The 20,281-nt window shown below is 34.1% G+C and overlaps 1 protein-coding gene across 1 annotated transcript in view; it reads left to right on the top strand.

Moving 5' to 3' along the window:
• The window catches only part of LOC145270958 (MLX-interacting protein-like), a 385,763-nt gene that overhangs the window by 342,062 nt on the left and 23,420 nt on the right, over positions 1-20,281 (top strand). The window contains exons 13-15 of the mRNA XM_080126503.1: positions 2,739-2,855; positions 10,161-10,248; positions 13,834-13,933. Of these exons, the coding sequence (XP_079982629.1) occupies positions 2,739-2,855; positions 10,161-10,248; positions 13,834-13,933 (305 nt within the window). The remainder of the gene's footprint in view (positions 1-2,738; positions 2,856-10,160; positions 10,249-13,833; positions 13,934-20,281) is intronic.

Genomic DNA, 20,281 nt, shown 5'->3' with positions numbered 1-20,281 from the left:
GAGAATATTCAGACCTGTAATAATAATAAAAAGGACAGTATAACTGGTTACGTTCAATAGTAGTCCTCGCCAGAGAAAGTCTTTGTTATTCTATTATTATTTAAAACATTCTGCATCCTGCTCTTTTGCGCGAGGACTAATAATTATAATAACATTTGAAAATCACATCTGCACCTATTTATATATGCACAATGGCATGGAAAATCATTTTCTAGCCTTTATTTTGTTCAATTAGGTACAGTTTTTTTTTTTTTTTCTCAAACTTGTCACTTTCAAGAATTTTACGGAGAATCCTAGGGATGTGAGTGATGGACATGGTGAGTAATCCCATCAGGATCTTTCAGTGATGGAGAAATGCATGTTGGTATATAAGATTCTGATCCGCATCTGGTATCAATTGAAATGAATGGCTCTCGTTTTCAGGAGGCCTCAAGTTTTGACAAGCTTCAGGGTTTGACAATTACTCTTGATCTTAAATGGAACACGTACATCAAATCTGTTGCCAGAGCCATTGGAAAAATGGTGGGATCTTTCTATCGATCTAGTAGATATCTCCCTGCTGATGCAATTCTCTATCTATATAAGAGCCAGGTACGTCCAAGGATGGAATACTGTTGCCACATCTGGGAAGGAGCTGCTAGAAAAGACTTGTCCTGCCTTGATAGAGTTCAAAATAGCTTCGTAGGAGATGTCCTTTTCTCTTCCCTGCAACCTCTATCTCACAGAAGAGATGTTGCGAGTTTGTCTCTGATGTATCGTTATTTTCATGGAAAGTGTTCGACTGAGCTTAAATCTATGGTCCCCCCTCGCCAAACTTTCACAAGAAACACCTGTCTAGCTGAAAACACTATCACTAATTCCCCCCACTCTTTATCTGTGCCTAAACCTAAACGTAGATTCCATGAACAAAGCTTCTTTCTTAGAACTGCACACCTGTGGTATTGTCTTCCGTTTTCCTGCTTTCCGGCTGACTACAATATGGTTGTGTTCAAGTCTAACGTAAACAAGTTCTTGATGAGCCGTTCCATATAAGTTATCAAATTTACCGAATTTTAATTACTAATGATTACTATATTTTCCAATTTCTACTGTACACTCTTTAACCCTTATCCTTGAGTGGCCTCTTGGTCTTGATAATGTGGTGATGCCTGTGTAAAAAAAAAAAGAAAAGAGGCTTAAATGGACAAATGCTGTTTAAACTGTTTTTTTTTTCCATAATACTAAAATATTATTTATAGTACATGAAAACGGTGCCTAATTTAGAAAAATAAAGGTTATCAGGATATTTTCTTACACTGAAACACGGAAATTCATACTTGATAAAATTCAGCCATAAGTTAGACTCTTTTGGAGGTTAGAAATTATATCTTCGGTGCGGCTGACACTAAAAAAGAATTTTATGCATCCATTGGCTGACGGCATGGAAAATCCATTTCTGTTTTTTTTTTTTTTTTGTTTTTTTTTTTTTGTTGAAATAGTTTTTTATTTTTTGGGGAATCTTAGTGATACGAGTGATGAGGGGAACGATAGATTGGAGCTCAGATGAGCACTTGCCATGAAAATAACATTTTCACCTACTTGTCGATAGCTCCTGTGGCAGCAGTATGTCATCCTTGGATGTACCTGGTTCTTATATAGGTAGAGAATTGCATCAACAGTGAGTGGAATATAAAAAAAGGGAGGATGACACTTAAAAGGACAAATGTTGTTTAAACTGACAATTCCGTTTTTTCACTCATAAAAGAAGCCTTTATTTACTTTATGGGGTAGCATGCTCTTGTTCTGTCAGCCATGAGTGGATAGAGGTCCTAAGTAATTCACAACTGTATTTTTCCATCACCCACACTGAGGATGTAATCTTCAACCTTCGGGAGAATATCACTTTTACAATTCATTTTTTTCCAAGTATTCTAACCACTGCACCATGGGTTCCAGAGTTCAACAAGATACACCTGAAGAAGGTCGGAGGTTAAATCGAGCGAAACATTGTGAAAATCTGGCATCAATTGAAATGAATGGCTCTCGTCTTCAGGAGGCCTCAAGTTTTGACAAGCTTCTTGGCTTGACCATTACTCCTGATCTTAAATGAAGAGATGTTGCGAGCTTGTCTCTGATGTATCGTTATTTTCATGGAAAGTGTTCGACTGAGCTTCAATCTATGGTCCCCCCTCGCCAAACTTTCACAAGAAACACTCGTCTAGCTGTAAACACTATCAATAATTCCCCCCACTTTTTATCTGTGCCTAAACCAAAACGTAGATTCCATGAACAAAGCTTCTTTCTTAGAACTGCACGCTTGTGGAATTGTCTTCCGTTTTCCTGCTTTCCGGCTGACTACAATATGGTTGTCTTTAAGTCTAATGTAAATAAGTTCTTGATGAGCCGTTCCATATAAGCTATCAAATTTACCAAATTTTCATTACTAATGATTACTATATTGTCCAATGTCTACTGTACACTCTTTAACCCTTATCCTTGAGTGGCCTCTTGGCCTTGATAATGTCGTGATGCCTATGTAAAAAAAAAAAAAAATGACACTCTAGATGGTCCACAATTATGTTCTGAGATTTTGTGTTCGACACATTTCAGGTGAAAACCTTATGTACTTGCATGGTATGTCAAAATTAGTATAAATTCTAAAATTAATTGATAGGTTTTTGCTGTATGATCATTGCTTTTATTGATTAATATATTTTCTCCCAATTAAATTTTTCCCCTTTGAATTCTTCTTCTTACAGCCTTCATTGCAACAGAAAGAGTCGGGTCCGAAAAGCAAAACAGGTCGAGTACATGGCAAAGAGCACAGGCGAGCATCTCACATTTCTGCAGAACAAAAACGGAGATGTACTATTAAGGTACGTTTTATTATATACTGGCGGGGTACCCGGCATTGCCTGGGTGTGGACAAGTGGTGTGTGTAGGGGGGGGGGTCAAATGGAGAGGTGCTAAAAAGATTGTGTTGCGGGCCAGGATATAAATATCCTAACTCACTACAAAAGAAAATAATGAAACGAATGGAAAGAAGGAAACAAAACTCAATTGCTGGATAAAATAAACATGTTGTTTATTTTCTGTTGAAAAATGAATGTTTTAGGTGTAACTTGTGTTCATGTCCGCGTGTGCAAAGAGGAGTGAGTAATGTAGTGGAAAGAGAAATGGCAGTCCAGCGTGTAGAAAAGAAAAAGATAGAGGGTTGACATCAGTAAAAAAAGCTGCGCTCACATGTTGGTATTTGTCCACGTGCACGCAAACTTGTCTGGTTGATGGACCAAAGCAAAAAGGGAAAAAAGAGTGAGAAATTCAATCCAGTTCATGGAGAGAGAAAGCGTATAAAGTGTACGTGCAGTCTGTTAGCTCTTGCCCCACATACAGTAGCAGGGGACGTGACGTGCGCGGGCGGCGCGCGGTTAGTCTGTCAACCGTTCAGGTCAGAAGCTGGTTCGAAAACAGCTCAGGTCTTTTGCTTTTATAGTTGTTTCCGGTGGTCTTTTGCGCATGTGTGGATTTCCCTCAAAGGAGAAGTGACGTTGCCCATGTGTGCGTACGAGTGCACGTGTGTGTGTGTGTGTATGCACGTGAATGTGAGTGTATGTACACAAACGTGAATATATCTATGTGTGCGCATATGTGTATGACAAGAAAAATGGCTTGAGATGTGAACACGTGTTTTTGTGCGAGGCTAGAAAGGCTCGCCCAAATGTGATAGTAGCAGCATCTATATCAATAGTCCTATAAATTCGTTTTTCTTGTGTGTGTATTGATATTCTTATTAAAAACTTTAAAAAATCAAGAACAACAGAAAAAAGGCAACCCTCTTTCCAACCTATTTAAAAAGAAAATACAATTTTCTTATATATGGGTTGTGGAAATGGATTCACTAGCAAAAGATCTAGCTAATTTGCATATTCTTTGAACCATTCATTTTAATTAATCCCCTATTAGTTTTTTTTTTTTCGGTTTCCTTATGGGATGATCATCTTTAGTTAACTATTACGTGTAATTTTATTCATGCAGATATTCTACATGATTTATACTTGCGTAAATTGTTTCCATATATATTTATGTATAAGTATGTATTTTTGTTTAATCTGTATATCTATAAAAGTGAACGTATCTGTGTGTACATTTCCCTACACAATAACTCTCAATTTTAAGTCTACAGACTCGAAATTTAATATACAGGGTACTGAGATTTGGGAAAATCTTTGATTGGTTTTCGGACAGAAATTTGGCTGTTAAGGGGTCAAAGTTCAACAATTTGACTTTTGACAACTCTACCAAACTGCTCCAACAATTTTGGGTCTAAACACTTGAAATTTTAGATATAGGTTCCTTGGACATGAATCTAACTTAATAACTTGATTTGAGCCTAAAACAAAAAATGTTAAGGGGTCTAATAGGAGTCAAAATGAAAAAATTGATTGCTTTTTTTTTTTTTTTATTTTGCTCAACATACACCTCCAAACACCCAGGCAATGCCAGGCGTAAATGCTAGTATATCTATGAAAGTGAAATTGTGTCATTTCCCTACCAAATTACTCTGTCAAATTATTTTTCTTAAGAGAAAGAATTAGTGTTATCTGGAGATATCGCTCAGTTGTAGAGCATTCGACTACAGATCCTGTGCTTCCTTGTACCTCAACCTTTTATTTTATTTTTTTGTTATTAATGAGTTCAATCTATATATCTACAAAACTGAAATTGTTTGTGTGTGCGTGTCTGTATGTGTACATTTCTCTACCAAACTACTCTGTCAATTTTCAGTCTACAAACTCGAGATTTGACATAAGGGGTATTGAGATTTTTTTAATTTTTAATCAGTTTTCAGACAGACATTTGGCTGTTAAGGGGTCAAATTTCAACGAGTTGACCTTTGTAAACTCTACTAAACTCTATCAATTTTGGGTCAAACACTTGAAATTTTAGATGCAGGCTTCTTGGATATGGATCAAACTTTTTAACTTGATTTGAGCCCAACATAATAAATGTTAAGGGGTCAAAATTGGAGTCAAAGTTAAAAAAAATTTACCTTTCAGCCAATTTTTGGTCTAAACATTTGAAATTTTACATAAAGTGTATTCAGACATAGGGCAAGCTTTTTAATTGGTTTTTGGCCAGAAATTTGACTAACAAAGGTAAAAATTCAATAAAAATTTGGCTGCCAAGGGGTCAAAATTTAAAAGATTTGACCTTTGTGATCTCTAGCAAATTATTCAACAAATTTTGGGTCTAAACATTTGAAATTTTACATAAAGGATATTCAGACATGCAGCAAGCTTTTTAATCAGATTTTGGGTAAAAAATTGGTGTACAAGAGGTCAAAGTTGAATGAGTTGACCTTTGCAGACTCTACCAAACGCTTCTGCTAATTTTGGGTCTAAACACTTGAAATTTTAGATGTAGGTTACTTGGACATGAGTAAAACTTCTTTATATATATATATATATATATATATATATATATATATATATATATATATATATATATATAGTAATGTGATTGATAATTTAAAATTCAAATTAGAATTAAAAATTAAAAATCTGTTTCATAAGAAGGAACAACAACAAAGTCAATAATTTGTACGATCATTTTATTGTGATAGACATTAAGCCACAGACAATAATTTTGACATATAGTTTTTTTTAAACAAATTCTCTGCATCAGCAAAAGTATTGGGTGGGTTTTTTTTTTTATATGTAAAAGACACCATAAATAAACCTATCAATTTTTAAGTAAGGCAGATGTATCTGGAAAAAATTAGAATAAAAAAGAAAATATTTACTTGATAAGAAAAGTAATATTGGTTGAGAATAAAAAATAGAATAAAATTATAAATCTGAATTTGGTTTAAATATAAGGTTATATAAGGCTATAATATGTTTTTAATAAAAGTTAGGAAATATATATATATATATACATACATACCTTTTAATTGTTCGCCTTTTGAAAACCGTAATTATCGTCAAAGCATTCATTTGGATGTTGATTGTAGCTTATAAATGTACGAAATGTTGAATTTTCAAAAAGAACGCCAATGGAACATTTTTTGTTAGCGGTTAGAATATTTTAGTAACGCCTAATTTAAAATTAAGCAAATATTTAAAAAAAAAAAAAGGGGGAGATAATCTTATTTTTCTAATTAAATAATCAAAGGGAGATAATTAGTGTTTATTCTATTTAGATTATAATATATTATTTAATACTTCATTTATTTATCTATTGAAATTAATAAATATAGTATAGGTTAAGTTTAATATATATTTAAATAATATACAATAATGGTAAATATATTAGATAAACTAATATAAAGAATATTGATGATCAAAATTTTATTAATAAGGGTATCAAGTTAAACTTGCATTTCAAGATTGAATATTAATAAGTAACATTTTTAATGACTTATGGTGGTTTATATTTGTTAAATTTAAACCAACGTTTATGACTGCATGAGGGTATAAATTCCTCTCTTGAATTTAGGAGGGTGGTTCTATTTTTGATATCGCCATATTTAAAAATCTTTAGGGTCTCCTGTGTACAAAGTGCACAGAATCTATCTCCTCGTGTATATCCTTTATATGATCCTATTATTTGCCATTTAAAATTAAAGGAAATATTTTTATCTTTGAGTCGCCAAATAATATGTTTGGATAGAGTGGTTTGGTTCAACAGGGAGTGGTTTTTAAAAGAATGATTATGGGTTGAAATTCTATGTTTTATAAGTCCAGATGTGGAACCAAAGTAGATTGCATCTTGTTTAATGTATTTATTATTAGGGATGGCATTGGTATGTGAGGGGTTGGTCTGTATTTGATTGGTAGATTGGTTAAAGTTGGTGTAGTTATTTAATCGGGTGGTCAAGTTATGGTTGCTGTTAACCTCATTTAAATTTGGGGTTTGTGATACTGTGCAGCTATAAACTACATTTTTTATTTTGCATGAACCTTATAGGGGGGCATCTATTTTTTCTTCTACAGTTACAGCCTGCTATATTTTCTGTATTTGTATGTTGTATATTATTAATTTTTTTATTGTTAGAACTAATTATTTTTTGATGAAGTTGTGGCATAGTTGAGTAAGACACTTTGATTGTGTTCTTATTAAAGATCTTACTGTATCTATGAGGGGCTTTAAAGTTTTTTTCTAATATTTTAAAACACTCTCTGGCTATGTTTGTCTCAAGATTTTTGGAATATGGAGGGTTGAACCATAGGGTCTCTCTATGTCTGTTTTTACTCTTACAGACTTTGGTTTGTTGATTATTTGTGTTTGTATCTAATAATTGCGGTTTCATTTTGATTTGTCTTGCTTTTTGGTCATTTTTTGTAACTTGCATACGGGATGACATGGCCATATTATAGGTTATTATATTCTTAGTATGTTTATTTTCAATGCAGTTTTTGTTTCTATCATTTTTATTTAGGAATTTGATTTGTTTTTTTTTTTTTTTTTAAATTCAATTTTCACCCCAAACAAGGCACAGTGACACTTTGAAGCAGGAGGCTACTATCAGGGACTTAATTAGCAGGGTCATTATGAAGGGAGATTAGTAGAAAGATGTTTGTTCACATTACACTTGAACTTCTGCATATCAGTACAGTTGGGAAAGCAGAATCCCGGAAGGGAGTTCCAAAGACCCGCAGTTCTGGGGAATAAACTATTGGAGTAAAAGGCTTTCTTGCACCTAGGGATCTCTACTGTAAAGGGATGAGACTTAGTAGCTTGTCGGGTTTGTCGGGGGTAGTTACGTCGGAGAGGTACAAGTGTTTGCAGTTCGTCAGAGCATTCACCATTAAAGTATTTGTAGAACAGGCAGAGGGATGCAACATCTCGTCGATGGGACAGAGGCTGAAGCCTAGATGACAGTTCAGGACCTATCAGGTTGGCGACTCTCTTTTGAACCCTGTCCAGGAGTGAGAGACAAGCAGCAGATGCACCAGCCCAGATGTGACAACAGTACTCCATACATGGGCGAATGGTGGCCTTATAGAGGTACAGGATACTGTCAGGCGTAAGTACTTTTCTAGCACGGTAGAGGGAGCCAACCTTCCTTGCAGCAGCCTTGGCAATGCTCTCAATGTATCTATTCCAGTTCATATTCATTGTGATTTGTATCCTGAGTTTTTAAGGGCTTCATTGTAATATTTTTCATTTTTGTTGAATATAGATTTGTTAGCCTAGAAATTCTTAAAGAGACATTGGGGACTATTGATTTCAATATTGATCTAGGGTGGTTTGATTCGTTATGGACATATAGTACAGATTGGTTAGGTTTATGATAGAGTTCAAAGGTAGAGTTTTATATATATATATATATATATATATATATATATATATATATATACACATGTATATATTCATTCGAGAATTGTCTCTAATAAAAAAATACGAAATTGGAATGAATTAAAATATATTTATAACCGGCAAGGTCCCCCCCCAGTTAGAAATAACACTACTTGATCAGTTAATGTGTTTTTTGGAATATGATATCTTCGTTCTATGACTGATACATACATCATAAATATTTTTCTGTAGTTTTGCTTTGTAATTAGGTTGCCATCTTAATAAGAACCATATTTTTATTCAATAAATGTAATTTTGATTACATATTTTTTTTTTTTTATAAATTTTGGCAAATTGTAATGGCAGATCAGATAAACTGCAGTAGATAAATTTGCTGGACGGCAGTTTAGTTGACTGTACCGAAATTTTAACTTTTAAAGATCAAAAAAAAAAAAAATTTTTTTTTAATTTATAATTTAACTAGCAGGGGTGCTCGGGTGTTTGGAGGTGTATGCTGTGCAAAAAAAGCAAAAAAAAAAACAAAAAAAAATGGTTAATTTTTTAAAACTTTGACCCCTATTATGACCCCTTAAAATTTATTGTTTCGGGCTCAAATCACTTTATTAAGTTAGATCCATGTTCAAGGAACCTAAATCTAAAATTTCAAGTGTCTAGACCCAAAATTGTCGGAGGAGTTTGGTAGAGTTCTTAAAGGTCAAATCGTTGAAATTTGACCCCTTAACAGCCAAATTTATGGCTGACACCCGTCACATCGATTTTCCCAAATCTCAGTACCCGGTATTTCAAATTTTGAGTCTATAGACTAAAAATTGACAGAGTTATTGCGCAGGGAAATGTACACAGACAGACACGTTCAATTTTATAGATATATAGATTTGCTTACACAGTTGTGATATCTTTATTTATTTTTTTATTTTGTATACCAATAATTTCCACTTTAGAAGGTGTGCTATGACTTTATACTCTACTCTCACTGGGTCTCCTCCTCCCTCGACATGAATCCGCTGGATTATGTCATTTGGTATTACTTCTAAAACATCACCAACCTGACCTCCCACACCACCAAAGCAAGCCTAATCACCGCCATCCACCGAGTATTTGCTGAGTTCCCACCAGCACTTGTGGAAAAGGCATACTCCCTGTTCCGGACCCGTATCCAGGCGGTGATTGAGGCTGAAGGCGGCTACATTGAATAGATATCAGCTCTATTAGATAGTTAAGTTATTATTTTTATTTATATGGATTATTATTTTATTTATATAGATATTTATTTTATTTATAAAGTACGTAGACCCAAAATTGTCGGAGGAGTTTGGTAGAGTTCTCAAAGGTCAAATCGTTGAACTTTGACCCCTAAATCGCCAAATTTCTGGCCGAAAACCGATCACATCGGTTTTCCCAATTCTCAGTACCCTGTATATCAAATTTCGAGTCTGTAGACTAAAAATTGACAAAGTTATTGCATAGGGAAATGTACACGCAGACACATTCACTTTTATAGATATATAGATTATTTTTATTTATATAGATTATTATTTTTATTTATATAGATTATTATTTTTATTTATATGGATCATTGTTTTTATTTATATAGATTATTATTTTTATTTATATAGATTATTATTTTTATTTATATAGATTATTATTTTTATTTATATAGATTATTATTTTTATTTATATGGATTATTATTTTTATTTATATGGATCATTGTTTTCATTTATATAGATTGTTTTTATTTATATAGATTGTTTTATTTTTTATTTTGTATATAAATAATTTCCAGTTTTTTTTTAGTTTTTTTTAGCAATAATTGTTGCCAAAATATTTTATGAAAAAAAAAATTTTTTTTTTTCTCTAGAGCGGTTTTGACGTCCTCCACGGTCTGATTCCATCTCTCAACCAAACACCCTGTGGAAAAGTTAGCAAAGCTGCTATGTTACAGAAAGGTCAGTTGATTTTTTTTTTTTTTTTTTTTTTTTTTTTTTTGATTGTTTTTTTGTTTTAATGTGTGCGTCACTGAATCGCGGCCGCATAAATGTCTTTGACCCGGGCGATCGTAATAAATTGACATCCGTTCATGTCACCACATAAGTCTGTCTTTCGATTCTTACCTTATGTGGCATGCCTTAAATTTAACAAGAAACTTTGATTAAACGTACTCAAAATTTTTATGAACAACTTTATCGTTGTCTTATTAATTTTATTTATTGCGGACTGTTATCCTCATCTTTGTTGTTTGACGACGTTTCGGCCAACTATTCCTCTGGACTTCATCAGGAATAGGAATTCTGAATCTCCTGACTGTAAAATACGCTTAAATGTATTTTAATTCATACAGATTTTGTATTTATTATTATATTGTACCTAATATATAGTCAAGTTTCCTACCATTAGAACTGATCTGAAATGGAACACGTATATAAAGTCTGTTGCCCGGGCCACTGGGAAAATGGTGAGATCCTTCTACCGCTCCAGAAGATATCTTGCTACTGATGCAATTCTTTATCTCTATAAAAGCTAAGTACGTCCAAAGATGGAGTACTGCTGCCACATTTGTGCTGGAGCTTCAAAAAACAGCCTATCCTGCCTTGACAGAGTACAAATTAGATTTTGTGGCTTAGTGGGGGATGCTCTCTTCTCTTCCCTGCAACCTCTCTCCCACAGAAGACATGTTGCGAGTCTGTCTTTGTTTTATCGTTATTTCCATGGCGAGTGCTCGTCCGAGCTCCAATCTCTGGTCCCCCCTCCTCACCAGTCCTTCATGATAAACACCCGTCTAGCTAAAACCACTGTCAGTAATTTCCCCCACTCTTTATCTGTGCCTAAATCAAAACGTGGATTCCATGAACATAGCTTCTTTTCTGAGAAGTGCACGTGTTAAGGAATAGAGAGAGGGAGAGAGAAAGAGAGCGAGAGAGAGAGGGGGGGGAAGATGGATAAAGAGAGAGAGAGAGAGAGGGGGGAAGATGGATAAAGAGAGAGAGAGAGAGAGGGGAAGAGGTGAGTTATAGTGTAGACGTTGGCCAGAAGTAAAAGATCAGCTGATTTGATTGCGTGGGAGTCATGTGATCAGGTTAGCTGAATTGTTGAGATTTGATTTGGACACAGAAGACAACGGACGGCTTCCCGTTGTCTCCTCCCCTTCACGGGGGGGGGGGACGAACGCTGACGTGTGTAGAAGAAGAACCCACACAGGCCGATTTCACTTCCACCTTCTGCAGGACATCTGGAGAAAGTGAAATAAAAACTATAGAACTAATTCCTTGTCTTGGAGTGATTGAATCTTCATCCAAAAACAGGTATCAAGTCTCCCTCCAGGATGAGAAATTTCCAGATGGTCCAACATCGAAGAAGCAGAGGTAGGTTCTGAAAATACATGTCACTCACACACGATTCCCTTTATGATAATCAAACACACAACCCTTTATTATAGATACAATGTAACACACGCCTGTGGAATTCTCTTCCGTTTGCCTGTTTCCCACCTGACTACAACTTGGACGTCTTCAAGTCCAATATAAACAAATTCCTGATTAATCACCCCCTTAAGTAAGACACTATCAAATCTCCAATACCAACTATTACTACGATATTATCCCATTGATTATTGTACACAAAATAACCCTTATCCCCGAGTGGCTTACGGGCCTTGATAAGTAGTGATCCCCATATAAAAGAAAAAAATGAACATTTTGCTTTTCAATTTGCTGAAATTTTTATCTGCATTTGTCATCCATCCAAACAAAGATTTTATTTGGTGTTAATTTCATTGTCATGTGACCAGTAGCTTGAAAGTTTATTGGTTAAATACAGGGTGGAACGATAAAATTGTCGCCCTAGAAAAGACAACATGATTCCATTTCAGTTTGATGAAAACCAGTTTTCGTTTTTTGTTGCAGGCCATCTACTAGTTGGCCAGTTATGTACAAATCCTAGATTGATGGTCCTGGGTGTAAACTTAAAACTATATCCGATGGTGAGACCCGAGCTTGCGGGCTTTGGAGAGTGTGGAGCCACCCTTTAATTGCCATTGCTCCCAGGTCCACTCTGACCCGAAGTGGTAGTACCTGTTAGGGTCCCAACTATGGGTTAAATAAAAACCGACTTGAAAACAACAAATATATTCTATTAAAAATTTTTTTCTTCAAAATTACTGGATTCGGCATTAAATAACCTGAAAAGGGTTGATATGCCGTAAAACAAAAACAACCAAACCTAGATTGATAGGACCCTTCTATTATGTCTGAAAGTGATACAATGTTCAATGAGCAAGATCGGAGATGCGCCACTGTACAACTCATGCTCTTTACTGATCCAAGTTATGGCAACAGGACCATTGCCAGCACCCTCAAAATACAATTCCGGACAGTTCAACGCTTGAGGGCACAACTCAACGAAGTTTCTGGCTATGGTCTTTGGTGTGGTTTCAAACGATGGCCACATCATGCCACCTCACATCTTTGAAGTCGGCTTGAAAGTCAACACCAAAGTGTACCTGGATGTGCTGAAGAGTGTGGTGATCCCCTGACGTAATCAGGTGGCCGCTGGCAGACCCTGAATGTGGCAGCAAGACTTTATACCCTTCTCTCACTAGGCCCCCTCCTCCCTCGACCCGAACCCGCTGGACTATGTCGTTTGGTCATACTTTGAGGAGATCAAAAACATCACCAACATGACCTGCCACAACACCCAAAGCCAGCCTAATAACCGCCATCCACCGAGTATTTTTCAAGCTCCCACCGGCACTTGTGGAAAAGGCATACTCCCAGTTTTGGACCTTTATCCAGGCGGTGATTGAGGCTGAAGGCGGCTACATTGAATAGATGTTAGCTCTATTAGATACTCAAGTTATTATTTTTATTTAAATGGATTATTATTTTATTTATGTAGATATTTATTTTATTTGTATAGATTATTTATATAGTTTATTCTATTTATATAGACTATTGCTTTTATTAATATAGATTATTATTTTTATTTATATGGCCTATTATTTTTATTTATATAGGTATTTATTTTATTTATATAGATTATTAATTTTATTTATATAGATTATTAATTTTATTAATATAGATTATTAATTTTATTAATATAGATTATTATTTTTATTTATATAGATATTTTTATTTATATAGATATTTATTTTATTTATATAGATATTTATGTTATTTATATAGAGTATCATTTTTATTAATATAGATTATCATTTTTATTAATATAGATTATCATTTTTATTAATATAGATTATCATTTTTATTAATATAGATTATCATTTTTATTAATATAGATTATCATTTTTATTAATATAGATTATCATTTTTATTAATATAGATTATCATTTTTATTAATATAGATTATCATTTTTATTAATATAGATTATCATTTTTATTAATATAGATTATCATTTTTATTTATATGGATTATTATTTTATGTATATAGATATTTTATTTATATAGATTATTATTTTTATTAATATAAATTAAGCTATAATGTATTTATTAAGCAAATAACACTTTTTTTTCTTTTTCAGCTGCTGAATTTTGTAAAAAGATGAAAGCCGAGCGACTTAAAATGCAGAGCGAATCGGAAGTGTTAAAACTAGAAATCGACAGTCTCAACGCTGATATAACGTAAGTTTTGCATATTATTTATGTTAATGCGACATAGATGACGTTTTCCCTACAATCCATTCACTTTTCCAATAGGAACCACTGATCATTTTTTTTTTTTTTTGGACATAGCAGTCTTTGTTGCAGCCATTTTTTCCTCCTAAAAAAAAAACTTTTGTTATTAATGATTAAGCAATTTCAATATTTTTTCCAATTCTGATGCAATTAACAATTCTGTTCTAAACTAATGCCTCCAATATGATAACCGATTCTGTCCCAAATTCCAGAGTCAGATACGATTACCAATTCTGTCCGAAATTCCAGGGTCAGATACGATTACAGATTCTGATTTAAATTCCAGTGTCAGCCACGATTACCGATTCTGTCCGAAATTCCAGGGTCAGATACGATTACAGATTCTAATTTAAATTCCAGTCTCAGCCATGATTACCGATTCTGTCCCAAATTCCAGAGTCAGATACGATTACAGATTCTGATTTAAATTCCAATGTCAACCATGATTACCGATTCTGCCCCAAATTCTAGGGTCAGACTGTTACAAGGGAGCATTTCTATGAAATAATAATAAAAAAAATCAATAAAACAGTTTAAAATGTGTGCTAAAGTATTCTAGGCAGTCCTAATAATCAAATCCCAAAAGTTTTTAATTCACGAAATAGTCTAAAAGCCAGAGTATAATTATAGAAATTTTAGAAGGATCTAGAAGTTTTAGAATGATCTAGAAGGTCCCAAAGAGTTCTGCAATAACCTAGAATGGGTTATGGTGCCATATAAATAAATGCAGAAAGGGAAGCAGATCAGTTATCAGCAACGTCTCTTTGATGAGAAAGGGGGAACCATAGATTGAAGCTCAGTCGAGCACTTGATATGAAAATAATGATGAAGCAGAGATAAACTCGCAACATCTCTTCTGTGAGATAGAGGTTGCAGGGAAGAGAAAAGGACATCCCTTACGAAGCTACAAAGTTTATTTTGAACTCTATCAAGGCAGCTCCTGCCCAGATGTGGCAACAGTACTCTTATAGAGATAGAGAATTGCATCAGCAGTGAGATATCTACTGGATCGATAGAAAGATCCCACCATTTTTCCAGCGGCCTTGGCAATGGATTTAATGTATGTATTCCATTCCAGATCAAGAGTAAAGGTCAAGCCCAGAAGCTTGTCAAAACATGAGGCCTCCCCAAGATGCCAAATGTGGATCAGAGCGTTGATGATGTAAAGATAAAAGCTTGGTTTTAGATGCATTAAAAGTAACAAGCCACCTCTTTCCCCATTGTACCACTTGCTCAAGATCAGAGGAGAAAGAATCTGAGAGAACTTGGTCATTTATAGTCTTAGAAATGCTACCATAGATGGTAGTGTCATCAGCATAAATGTCTACGAATGATGTTAGGATGTGATTTGGAAGATCATTGATGAAGATCAGAAAAAGTGTTGGGCCCAGGATGAACCCCTGAGGGACTCCAGCATTAATACTGCGAGCTTCTGATTTTTGACCATCAACCACTACTCTTATGAACCTATCAGAGAGAAATGATTTAATAATTGAGAAGACATTTCCAGCTATACCGTAGCTGGAGATCTTGTGAAGTAAACCTTTATGCCATACTCTATCAAAGGCCTTTGATATGTCAAGAGCAATTGCCCTAAAAAGATAGTCTCTGTCTAGAGATTTTTTACAGTACGATTGACTAAAATTATTTTTATGCACTAAATAAATCTTTTCTGTATTTTTTACAGTACGATTGACTTAAATTATTTTTTATGCATTAAATAAATCTTTTCTGTATTTTTTACAGAGAGTTTTGATCCCCCCCCACACACACTCCACCACACCCGGGCAACCCCGGGTACCCTCGCTAGTCTATATATATAAAAGACAAAATGTGTGTGCACATTTTATGTATGTTTTGCAAAGGCTTTTTTTGCCGCGATTTTCGAGGGGCTTACTATGTCTTAAAACTTTTTATATACCGTCTAAATGATAATATCTACGATTTGCGAACGCGCGTCACATCTAGATTTATTTACATCGACTTTTATAAAAATCGCGCTATTTTGCTGTGTCGCCTGTTTGTTTGGCTTTTTAGTATAAATAAAGCGAAACTAAAGTGAAACTAATTGAAACGTTGCGTGTTCTCGGCTTTCACGGCGGAACGTCCAGAAAACAATCAGCTTTTGATCAATGCAGAGTTTCTCCTTATATCAGACAATTGCTATTCGATTTGGACAATGAGGAGCTGCTTTCCCCCCTTCCCACCATCATCTGGGGGAAGGGAAAACTAAAAATTGTGCCACGTCATCGTAACGATCCCGCGATGACCTCATTTAGCGTCTTCCTGTCAATCAAACCTCTTTCACTCGCTTTATGAGCCTTAATTTAACACGCTAATCAATTACTCTCACTCGTGAAGTTGGCTTTTGTTTCCACCTCCGCATCAAGCCTTCCGGGTTCAATCCCGCCTCCCGACCAAAACTATTTTTTTTTTTCTTTTACACCTTTAAACACCCGGGTAACTTTTTTTTATTACTTTGCTTATTCTTTAGTTTACCCCCCCCCTCCTTATATCGGACGATTGCTATTCAATTTGGACAATCCCTTTTAAATGCGGAGCTGCCTCCCCCCAACTATCATTTTGGGGAAGCGAAAACTGCCCCGCATTGAAATAAAGTAAACAAACCCCAAAAAGCTGCCTCGCAGTAAATAAAATACTGCCACGTCATCGTAACGTTAAAAACATTAAGAAGACATCGTCATCCACATGGATAGACTACCATAACTAACTAACTAGTACCTTTAACACACGTATGAGTGTCACAATTACCAGATTATAAATTATTTGATCAGGAGATCCTGTTTATTAAGATAGGAGGATAGAAGCTAATAACAAATGGTGGGATCCTTCTATCACTCCAGAAGATATCTCACTGCTGATGCAATTCTCTATCTATATAAGAGCGAGGTACGTCCAAAGATGGAGTGCTGTTGCCACATCTGGGCAGGAGCTTATCCTAGCATTACAAATTGATATTTTTCTTTTTAGTTAATTGTTATTTTATCAACTTGCATGAAAAGAGCTATGTAAAAGATGCTTAAAACCGTTTGAATTATGCAAATACCATCAGTAGTTAAAAAGTTATGAGAATTTTCAGTGCCAAAATTTAGACTTTTCCGTGGACATTTTTCTTTAGAAAAAGTGGGCTGAATTACGGACCTCAACATTTCAAGAAATTCGGTAATTTCGCCACCATTTATTTATTTTTCAAGGTATTTTCATGAAACTTGGCAGTCTTATGTAAAATTGTGTGCTTTTTCTGATTATGCAGTCAAATTTACCATAAGCCATGAATTATAAATTCAGATGTACAAATTTCAATTTTTTTTTAAACTGACACATGGTATCATACAGTGGGTGTCTATTCATGAACAAAACTAAGTATTATAGTAGTATTTAAATATAGCTTTATTGAGAATAGGCATTTTTCTGCCTCCTCACCAAAGGAAAGCTTAATCTTGGGTTTAGCCATTGAATGCCTAAAGAGCATTTATGGCCGGTATTTAGTACTTCCCTCAAAGAAAAAAAAATTGAGTAGATATGAATTAATCTCAGAAATAAATCAAAGAAAAAAATTTAATATAGATTTTGGATTTCTGTAAAAGATGGAAATTCCCATAGTCGACCAGAATTTATGCATTTTGGGACCAATTTTCAATTTTGTAAATCCTCTCTATCTGGCCCAAAATATACCCCTATTTTCTGAGATGCAACCATAAATCGTACTCTACATGGATCCTTGATGTAGCTTTCACAGTACCAGGATACCATAAATCCTGATAAGCAACAACTACATATTCACCAGTTGATGGTAATTTTTATCATTTTTATTGTTGTTTTACTGAAAATTCAACATATAAACAAAGAAATAAAACGGTTATTTTTTACCTTATTTTCACACCTTAACATTTAAAATGATTACTTCTATAGGTTTTAAGGTATGCTGAAAACGAATATCGCATTTAAATTTTCCACAAATAAGTAGTTTTCCAGATATTAAGCAATGTTATTTCTTATGTTACCGCTGGTGGCCATCTTGATACGCACAAGTGCGCAAATGCAACCCCGAGAAACTATGCACAAACGCGCATACCTAGATGGCCACCAGCAATAACATAAGAAATGACATTGCTTAATATCCGGAAAGCTACTTATTTGTGGAAAATTTAAATGCGATATTCGTTTTCAGGATACTTGAAAACCTTTAAAGATAGTCATTTTAAAGAAAAATGACTAAGGTGGAAACAAGGTAAAAATTTACAAAATGCATCACAATGAAATTCTTTATCGAACTGCCTAATTATTATTATTATTATTATTATTATTATTATTATTATTATTATTATTATTATTATTATCAGTTAAAAAAAAACAGGTTTGTTTTACAGATTGACAATGAATTAAAAATAAATTCAAGTTTCACAATATCTTTTTTATTTAATTGTTAGGTAAAAGTACAGAATAGTTAACAAAAAATACCCTTCCTTCCCCATGTTAAGAATAAGTTTCTAAATAATGTTATTTTTTCAGCATGGTAACATAAGTGCACAAGTACCTTTTATTTGTTATGTATTTGTTTTTTGTTTGTTTGTTTTTTTACCACTAAAAAACACAATTCTAAACGCATTTACTTAATCCATTTTGTTGTTTTTAACGCTTTTAGTGCACGTGTACTAAAAGCGTTAAAAACAAAATAGTATTGTTTGGAAATCAAATTTGAAAAACTTGAAAATATTTTTTTTAAATTGACAAACTCAGAATAAAAAATGACTAGTCTAGTAAGACAAAAGCAGAAACACAGTTTTCTATTTTTAAGAGAATGCTTTAGTCAGCTCAGCAGCGCATGATGCGCTTAGCGACCGTTTTTCCGTAAGCGGATTTGATTTCTATAAAAGACTAGCAGGGCTACCCGGCGTTGCTCGGGACCGTATAAACAATGAAAAAACAAAAGCAGATATTGAACATATGTTTTATTCTTAGGGGAGAGGAATCTTTCATCTCAGGTTTTAGCGTTACAAACAAACATTTGTCTTCTTTTATATATATATAGATAATGACAGGTTTTTTGGGGACCCCCCTCGAAGATAACTGATCAGTTGACCAACTTCTAGTGGTCCGTTTGATGTGAAATTTCGATATTTGTCATCCGGGTGATGGGGCTTCGATATGATACCAAATTTGTCAAGTTTGGTTCCGTCTTTCAAAAGTTTTAGCGTTACAAACAAACATACATACACACAGACGTTTGGCTTTTATATATATAGATAACATTTGAAATAAAATTCCACGCAATTAATAATTATCAAATATTTACATAGTATCCATGAAACTAATTCTGAAACTATTATTCATATGAAAATGGATGATATATGTAGATTTATCTTGTCAATTTTGAAATATTCTTTGTCAATTTTGCTCAGTCGTAACTTTGCTTTATGTCGTTGTAAAAATAAAAATCAAACACTAGTAGAGATGGACTTCTTTGTTTATATGGCCTGTAAAATTTCAGGCATATCCAATCAAATTTAATCCCACTTATGTGTCTCCAAACGTAACGTATAAAATGAAAACATTGAAAAAAGTGTCTCCCTTTTTGTCGTCATTTTTTTAAGTTTTTTTTTTTCATTTTTAATTTGGAGCATAAAAATATTGAACACATAAAAGAAAAATAAATTAACATCATTGGAATGCTTATTCTATTCTCTTTCCATCAATGTAATTCTTTTAAAAATTGACCAACAAATAAAAAAGATATCACTTGTTAAAGCACATTAGGTATGTAATATTGCCGATGTCCACGAAAATACAGCATACGCTTGTAATGCTACTTATCCTGCCTTGATAGAGTTCAAAATAGACTTCGTAGCCTCGTAGGGGATGTCCTTTTCTCTTCCCTGCAGCCTCTATCTCAAAGAAGAGATGTTGCGAGTTTGTCTCTGCTTTATCATTATTTTCATGGCAAGTGCTCGGCTAAGCTCCATTATATGGTCCCCCCCCCTTGCCAAACTTTCACAAGAAACACCCGTCTAGCAGAAAACACTATCACTAATTTCCCCCACTCTTTATCTGTGCCTAAACCTAAACGTAGATTCCATGAGCAAAGCTTCTTTCTTAGAACTGCACGCCTATGAAATTGTCTTCCGTTTTCCTGCTTTCCAGCTGACTACAATATGGTTGTCTTCAAGTCTAACGTAAACAAGTTCTTGATGAGCCGTTCCATATAAGTTAACAAATTTACCGAATTTTCCATTTACTAATGATTACTATATTGTCCAATTTCTACTTTACACT

This window comes from Euprymna scolopes, chromosome 46 (assembly GCF_053919585.1).
Source record: "Euprymna scolopes isolate OS-2025 chromosome 46, ASM5391958v1, whole genome shotgun sequence".
Lineage (NCBI taxonomy): Eukaryota > Metazoa > Mollusca > Cephalopoda > Sepiida > Sepiolidae > Euprymna > Euprymna scolopes.
The sequence above is the reverse complement of the archived record's forward strand: the minus strand, read 5'-3'. Positions and strand labels throughout refer to the sequence as shown.